General features: G+C 41.7%; 1 protein-coding gene across 1 annotated transcript; it reads right to left on the bottom strand.

Moving 5' to 3' along the window:
- Window positions 1–1,944: 1,944 nt before the first annotated feature.
- Window positions 1,945–7,207, bottom strand: ZAR1L (zygote arrest 1 like). Its single transcript, XM_016213839.2, has 4 exons — window positions 6,530–7,207; window positions 5,652–5,744; window positions 4,416–4,490; window positions 1,945–2,088 (listed from the first exon to the last, which is right to left on the bottom strand). The coding sequence occupies exons 1-4, from the start codon at window positions 7,190–7,192 to the stop codon at window positions 1,945–1,947; spliced, it is 975 nt and encodes a 324-aa protein (XP_016069325.1). The 5' UTR covers window positions 7,193–7,207.
- Window positions 7,208–8,688: the final 1,481 nt, after the last annotated feature.

Below are 8,688 nucleotides of genomic sequence, written 5' to 3'. Positions count from 1 at the left end.
CAGATATACAGACTCAGACCTCAGACCTAATGGATCCGAATCTCCTGTGAACAAGGCCACCAGAAAACTCCCAGGACATTAAAGTTACAGAATCATTGCTCTGAATGTTGGTGCCCCAGAGTCCTGTGCTCTACTCTCCTTCTAGGTGATCCCATTCAGGTCAACAGCTTTAAATACTATATTTTATCTCCAAATCTCTCTCTCTCTAGCACTGATTTCCCTCTTAAATTCCAGATTCATAACTCAATAGCCTACAGGACATCTCCATTTGAATGTCTCAGATATTTCAAACTTAATATGTTGAAAACAGAAGCCCTTGCCTATGTCATTACATAGCCCCACCAAAATAAGACAGCTAAGTTTACTGAGCCCTCAAAGTATTACAGGTTCTATCCTAAGTGCTTACCATGTATCAGCTCCTTTGGTCCTCACCCGACCACCAAGAGGTAGGTACCATTATTGTCCTGTTTTTATAGAAGAGTAACTGAAGCAGAGAAAGTTGCCCATAATCATGTATCTCTTAAGTACTACAGCCAGGATTTGAAAAAAGGTCAACTGACCCAAGAACATGCTCCTGTGATTCCTCTTAATTCCATCTGTCCTTAACTCAAATCCGAACTGTAAAATCATCATTTATTTCTTCATCATCCACTTCCAATTCTGCATGTTACATCATTTTCCTCTTGTGTTTATTAACCCTCTAACTGGTCTCCCTCCTTCCACTCTGCCTGGTCTTCCTTCATGGCAGTGAGTTTTATTTTTTCAGTCTTCACTCGAGAATATGATTTTAATAATTTTTATAGAGAGGAAGGGAGAGAGAGAAAAAAAAAAAAAACAATGTGAGAAACACTGATCTGTTACCTTCTGTACACACCCCAACCGAGGGTTAGACCCACAACCTAAGTATGTGCCCTGAGCAGGAATCAAACCTGCAACCTTTTGGTGTACAGGATGACATTCCAAACAACTGACCCACCCAGCCAGGGCAGCAGTGAGTTTTCTAAAGTAAGAATTAATGTCACTGCCTCGTTGAAACCCCTTCATGGACTGCCATATGCTGGACTATGGCCAAAGGAACCCTTTGTGACCTGAGTCCTGTCTTTTCCCTCTCATACCCCACATTAGCCTTAGGGGCTCCTATTCCTGGGACATGCGAACCAAGTACACTGTCCCATCCCCTCAGGGCCTTTGCTCTTGCTGTTTCCATGGATCAAAACCATATTCTTTTCTCCCAGCTCCCTCATCCTGAAGGTCTCCACTGTCATATTGCCTCTTCCCAACCACACTATCTAAAGGGTCACTGTCATAGTACCATGTCTCCTCTATAGCACTTACCATGTCTGAATCTGAGAGAAAACAGAAACATAGTAGTGAAGGCCCTGGGGCAAATTCCTCATCCATCTGGGTTCACGTCCTGGCTCTATCCTATGACATTTCTTCGGCTGCCTCTCCTCATCTGTTAAGAAGGGGTATAGTAGTCCCTATTTCCTATGGCTGCTGTGATGAGTTACAACAATGCCTGGCACTTACTACATGCTGTTGGAAGCGTTTGCTATCCTTATTATATGTACTTGAGGGCAAGGACCTTGCCCCTAGATCATCTCTATATTCTGTGCTTAGAACACCCAGCTTATAATAGTTTGTTAAATGAATACTGCTCCTCTTCATTGTTCCCTTCATAAAAGTAACAAAGTGCCAGTACGTACCATTTCCCAATGACTTTTTGTGTTTTTACCCTGGGTTCACCATTTAATGTGCCTTCATGGTCTATTTTACATGCATTTATTTCATTCTACTCATATTGTACAATTGTTATACAAACTAGAAAAAGTACAAAAGCCTAATTCATTTTCCAAAACCTAGTCAGAGCTAAGGTACAAAAAAAGGAACAGTACAGTAAGTGACAAGAAGGGTTGGGGTGACCTATACAAATCATACTGCCTGTCACATGATGTATTTAATGCTGTAAATATTGCCACAGGAGAATCTCTTGTCTTTGCAGCGTCCACATAGTTCCTGTCGATGAGGCCTCCTTAGATCAATGTTTCTTTTCTTTAGAGGACACGAACAGCGGGACTTTAAACAAGTCTTTAGAAAACAAGGAACAGTTTAGATATAATCAAATTAGCATTTCAAACGTAATCCTCAAACCAAAATACTTCTCCTCACCACCCCCTCCATAGTATCTTCATCTTCCTTTGAATCCTAGAAGTCTAAGACCAAGTTTTACAAAAGCACTCACATCCCGTTAAATGCCATGCATTTGTCAAGATGAATGAACAAAGATGATGTTTAAAAGAATATCATGATGAATCTCAGAGGGAAGGCGGGGGGGGTGGGTGCGTCGGTGGAGAGAGATTAACCTAAGAACTTGTACGTATATATGCATAACCCATGGACACAGACAACAGTGTGATGAAGGCCTGGGGGAAGGGAGAGGGTGCGGGAGGAGGGGATCAATGGGGGGAAAAGGGGACATTTGTAATACTTTCAACAATAAAGATAATTTTTTTTTTAAAAAGGAATACCACTGAGTCAATCAAGATCTCATGTAAAAGAAAAGTTTTACAAGTTTGAGTTTTGTAGAGTGTCTTCACTCTGTAGATGTTCACATTTATAGCCTGGTGGAAGTGAGGGGCAGTGGGTGAGTATTAAGTGATTTGATTATCTAGATTGAAACATTTACAAACACCAGCACAGTGATTTTCAACCAATGGTATTTTTACCCACCAGCAAACATTTGGCAATGTCTGAAGATATTTTTCATTGTCACACCTAGGAGGGAGGGTGTTATAGAGGAAGTTAAATTTTCTTTTCTTTCTGCACATGCCTGATCTTTACTAGATTTTAAAGCGTTTTTATCCATGATCCCATTCCGTCTTCTGATAAATAAAATTACACCGATGGAAGCTGGTATACTGCCCTGGTCCACCCTCCCAATTGATAATCACTGCTCTATTTTAGGCATATGTCCATAGCCAAGCAGAGTAAGTCAAGCTTTACCTTTTATATTGTGAAAATAGGCATATTCATATTCCAAACAAGAGTCTTAAATATGATTTATCAAATGTACTACATTTACATGTTCCAGTCTCCTATTGATAAGTATGTGTCCTTATTTAAAAAATTCTATTAGCTAATATTCCCATGGTGCTTACTATATACACTGTACTCTCACTTTATATAGATTAATTCTCATGATACCCTTGTAAGGAAGAAAAGGCTCAATAAAAAAATATATATATTAGGGTTTCCTCTAAAGGTAGGCTTCTGTTTCTGGCAATAATGGATTAGTACTTTTGACCAGGCCTCCTGCTTAGGACAACTGGAAAAGCTGAGCTAAAAAGTAATTAATAATTCTTTTTAAATAACTATTTATAGGCACCAGAGAATTATCCAAACATTAGAGAAGGAAAGCCAGAAAGAGAGGTGAGCCTGACATTTGGGACTATTTTCTCTCTAACAGTATCTGTCAATTCTGGAAGAGGGGAAAGACAATAGAAATCTGAAAATGGGTTTAACAGAGGGATGATCTAAATATGCCAAAATGGAAGAACCCTAGTTAACAATTCAAGTTTTGTACTGAAACCCTGAAAGGCTACACTCTAATAAAAAGATGAACCAAAACTTAACCAGCCTCAGATGCCAAAGCCCAGCTTCAATACAGTTCAACCCCAATTGGAAAGTAGTGACCTGAAATTGTTAGTGTCCCCATCTGCCTGCCAGAAGCAAACAAATCTTCTATGGAAGAAGATACTGCCCTAGGCCTCATTACTGTAATTTTTCATATACAATATCTAACATTCAATCAAAAATAACCAGGTACATGAGGAAACAATAGCACACTTGAAAACCAAGGAAAATCAAGATAGCAACAGAACCATAGGGGATGGAATTACCTGATACAGATTTTAAGATAATTATGCTTAAAATGTTTAAAGAAGTGAAATTGGTATTTCCAGCAGAAAACTATAAGTCTTTAAAAAAAAAAAAAGATAAAAATTCTAGCACTGAAAAATACAATTTAACAAATCAATAACAATAGCAGATAATGCATCTAAAGCACTTAGCAACAAAGTTTGGCACATAGTAAAAGCTTAATAAAGGTTACCCACTAAATTATTACATCCAAACTATACACAGGGTGTTTGAGAAAACAAAATACAACCCCATACATAAACACACCACATAAGGCAACTTTAGACTAAATCTCCCATTACCCTCACCCCTAGGAAAAAAAAAAAAACAGAATTTATGCTTTTTTTCCTTAAAATGTTATAAAAATTCAAATGCACAGAAAATTTAACACTCCTCCACAAATATCCAATTCTATAAAATCCAAACATTATGCCACAAAATCTTCATGTTAAGAAAGGAGGCATTATAGACTCAAAGGAAGTGTTCTATATGCTTACCTGACACTGGATTGCTTCTACCCGATAAGGGTTAAAACTCTTGTGGCATTTGCAACAGAGTTGTTTGAAATAAACCTAAAGAGAAATGTCTTTTTTTAAATCCAAGTTTAGATGTACCCTAGGCTCCCAGTTTTTAATATAACTAACCCATTCCCTTCCCTTATATCACCAATACAAGTGATTTCTAGACTTTGTGCATTTCCTGTGCACTTCCTCCCTACCTTACTTGGTGAACTATTTATCCTTTAAAATCATGCTCAGACATCACAATGCCTTCCCCCAGATAAGGTTACTCATCCCCTCCTGTGTTATATCTGTACCATGTCTATGCCATAGATGCCTCTTTGTCACCAAAGCACATTCTGTGTCTGTGTCACTGCTATCAGTATAAATGTCTTGAGGATAAGTTCTATGAATTGTTCTTTGTATCCTAGTGTCTTGGAGTGTTTGAATTAAATCCACTGTTTTTCTTCTGGCAAGAAAAGGAAAGTACTTTTAGTTTAAAAATCTATTTGCCTTCAGGTATAGTAAATGACTACTGTGAAAAGTCCTGTTTCCATTCAGGCCTTAGCTCTCCTCCTCCCTCTACAGTTAGGGACTCCAACACAAACGCTCATAGAAGTTGATGAAATAAACCAGGTGTAGACTGTTACAAAATGAAGGGAAAGGAGAGAGAAGCTGCTTGGCCCCAACCTACTGTTCTCATACTGAAACCAAAATCTATGCTGTGATTGTTCAGGAAAATCTGAAAATATGGACTGTGAAATCTTCCCCAATCGGAATATGTTGACAACTAATTCAAAGGGAGGAACGCCCTTAGCCTAAATAAGTCCCTCACAGGCTAACCTTTACAGTAAATTCCTTCTCTTATTGCCCCACCTTGTGGACAGATTGGAAACTCCCTATTGCTAATGCCCAAACCTGTTCAAAATACACACTGAAAAATGATTACACAAAATCCTAATGTACACAAGAACAAGTTCATCTAAATAATCTGAAATTTTGTCCAACAGAACTACCAAACCCAACAGAACAAACACCAGGACATGGGTCTGCAGCCTTGGGAGGTCATGTGGACTGTCCAGTTCAGTTCAATTCATTTTCTGAGCACCTGGCATGGAGGATGCCAAGATGAATGAGACAGCATTGTCACGCTCCATTAGGAAACACATTCTTCCTCCACTTAACATCTGTGCCTGCCCCACCCTCCTCCATGTCCCATACACTTTTACTCACCTTACTAGTTCCAGAAATGCACCACACATAAGCACTCTCCCATCTGGTCTTACAATCTTTACAGTGAAAATAGGCATATTTTCGTTCCAAAAACTGCAAATAAAAGGGGAAGTGCCTTTTATTACCCTGGAGAGAAGGGGAAGCCAGATCCTTCTTTGCTTCTGGTTTTGTATAAGAAATACAAAAAGCCTCCTTAACCTCACTCGCAGCTGTTCTCAAGGTTACTACATTAAATTATTGTCTCATCTCCGAAAGATTATCTGGGATTCTTCTCCCTGCTGCCTCTCATTTTCTCAATCCATTTTCCACAATGCCACTAGTACAGTCTCCCCAGAATGAAATTCTGATCACATATTTCACAGACTTGAAGCTCTTCTTCACCTCCTCATCCCCAATTAATAATGATTGCCAGTCTTTCTGTTTGCACATGTTTAAAGCTGACACTCTATTTCACCAAAAAGTTACAAAACACAGAGGCCATATAAAATACATGTTTTCATGCCCAGCTGAGTGGTTCAGTTGGTTGGAGTGTCATCCGTGCACCAAAGTGTTGTGGGTTTGATTCCTGGTCAGGGCACATACCTAGGTCGTGGGTTCGAGCCCCAGTCAGGGCACTATAGGAGGCAATCAATTGATGTTTCTCCCATCAATGTTCCTCTCTCCCCCCCCACCCCCTTACTCTCTCTCTAAATCAATAAGCATATCCTCAATAAGGATTTTTAAAAAAATTTTTAATACATGTTTTCAGAACTTCTTCTGTTTCATCAAATAAAGGGAGGAAGCCAGGGAAGATTTTGCTCTTATTGCCCCAGAAATTAAAAAGAGGAAAAAAAGGAAGGGGCTACCAGAGGCCTGAGAAGGGAGAAGACAAAGTTCACCTGGAAGCTGGGTTTCCTGAGTGGATGGGCATCCCCTTGGGCCTGCTTGCTCTGCCTTTCCCCAGGACTCAAAGCATCTTCCTCCAGCAACTTGTCCTGCTGCCAGAATTCCTCCTGTTTGTCCTCTTGTGACCTTGGCAGTGGTGGTGACTTCTGCTGCTGCTGGCTGGCCTCCACAGGACCTGAAAGCGCCTTCCTCTCTTCATCCTTCCCATCCTTCTGCAGCTGGATCCAGCCCCTGGGGCCCTTCACTGGTGAATAGAGGTCCCAGACTGGGAGGGGTGCCTTGAGGTCCCTGCAGCCCCAAGAAGAGCAGCTGCGCAGGGTAAGAAGGCCCAGTGAACACTGCACAGACCTGTCCACACATAGGCTCACCTGCACGCCCACCTCCTTGGTGTTGGCGTTGCACAGCCGCAGGCCTAGGCTGGGGTTCATCTGGGAGAGAATGGCCTTAAGCTGTGCCCTCTTGTAAGGATCAGTGCAGTAGGCCCAGGCATTCGTGGGCACCACCAGCCCCGTCCTGGCCAGGAAAGTGGGGGCACCAGTGTTTTGCCTCCAGTCAGGCTGTTGGTGGTCAAAGAGTCCAGGCTGGCCCAAAGGCAGTGTGTTCCCATAGTGTGGTCCCTGGTACAAGCCCTGGGGAATTCCGACAAAGTGCTCCATCCTCTGTCCAGGCTTAGCGCAATATCCTGGTAACAGTTTGTTTGTGTCCTTGTTCTGCCTTCCACCTTCATCTGCGCCTTCTTTCTCCTGGTCAAGTTGGTTCAGGTTCATCCTAGCTTCTCCATTTATTTCAGATTCTGATGAAGCTGTTATTACCTAATTGAAGGGGGTGATGGGAGGAGAGCTACCTCCCTACAGAAGCCTAATTGCCACCTGATTTGAATTGTTCTTCCCTGTCTCTTCAATTCACTGCTCCTGAATCTCTTTTCAAAGCTGTTTTCATTACTTATTCACACACATGCTATAATTAGCCATCATTGATTTATTCCCATAGTAATGTACCATTTAGATATCATTTTATTTATTTATTTATTTTAAATATATCTCTATTGATTTCAGAGAGAAGAAAGGAGAGGGAGAGAGAGAAATAGAAACATCCATGATGAGAGAGTCATTAATCAAGCCCGCAACCCGGGCATGTGCCCTGACCAGGAATCGAACCTCGATTGCCTGGATCCTAGGTTGACGCTCAACCGCTGAGTCACGCCCGGCCGGGCAGATATCACTTTTAAAGTATATAAGAAAACGAATATAAGAAGTAAATTATTTGAGCAGCCTTATACTAGAAGAGTGTAAGGGGGAAAGTACATTATTATGGCAGGGTTAATGAAAGTAAAGACCAGAGAAGCCAGGAGCAAAGTTATGGAGGGCAAGGGTTATATATAGTGAGATGAGATATATTTCAGAGGGTTGTATGACATGTCAAAGGTTCTTAGTACACTCTTAGTGAGGACCACCCACACACCCCCAAAAGGTGAGGGGAAGCAAATTGTTCTGATTTAGTGGGTGAATGCAGATTTAATAGCAGGATAGTTAAGTATCTGAGGTCAAACCTACTTGAATTGAAACCTGGGCCTTGTTAGCAGGCAAGTTATTTAACGGATTCAGTTTCCTCACATAATTATTTTATAGGTTTATTATAAGATTAAATGTGAAGCACAAACCAGACTCACAAGTTCAGTAAGCGGCAGCTATTGTTAGATAAGGATCCCAGGCCTGTGTACCTTTGCTGCACAGACCTAGGTGATCATAAGCTTTGGTATCTGTATTCGTCAGGCTTCCTGCTACAGCTGAGGGTTATGGTCAAACTGAAATGACACCTAGGGAACCAAGCAGAGCCCACCCTTTTTCTAACGCAAAGTTGCTTCTGTTTACTGCTCGAGTCTTCCAGGAGCAGGAGGGCCCACGGGCAGCTCCCACCTCCAGAACCCAGTGGAAGACTTTCCAGGCCATAAACAAACCCGAATTAAGCCTTGTGTGGGGCATGTCAGACCCTGTGCGTGATGAGGACAGAGTCCTGCCTTCCCAGGGCAGTCTGGAGGGGACGACAGGCGCACACAGGGTGCTCGGTACCCTAAGAATGTAAAGGGCACTAGGGCCGCCTGCAGGGCAGAGCAGTTGACACCGCAGGAAGGGTTACGGTGGACTCCCCGCTT

Source organism: Miniopterus natalensis, chromosome 2 (genome assembly GCF_054644295.1).
Source record: "Miniopterus natalensis isolate mMinNat1 chromosome 2, mMinNat1.hap1, whole genome shotgun sequence".
In the NCBI taxonomy this organism is placed as follows: Eukaryota; Metazoa; Chordata; class Mammalia; order Chiroptera; family Miniopteridae; genus Miniopterus; species Miniopterus natalensis.
The sequence above is the reverse complement of the archived record's forward strand: the minus strand, read 5'-3'. Positions and strand labels throughout refer to the sequence as shown.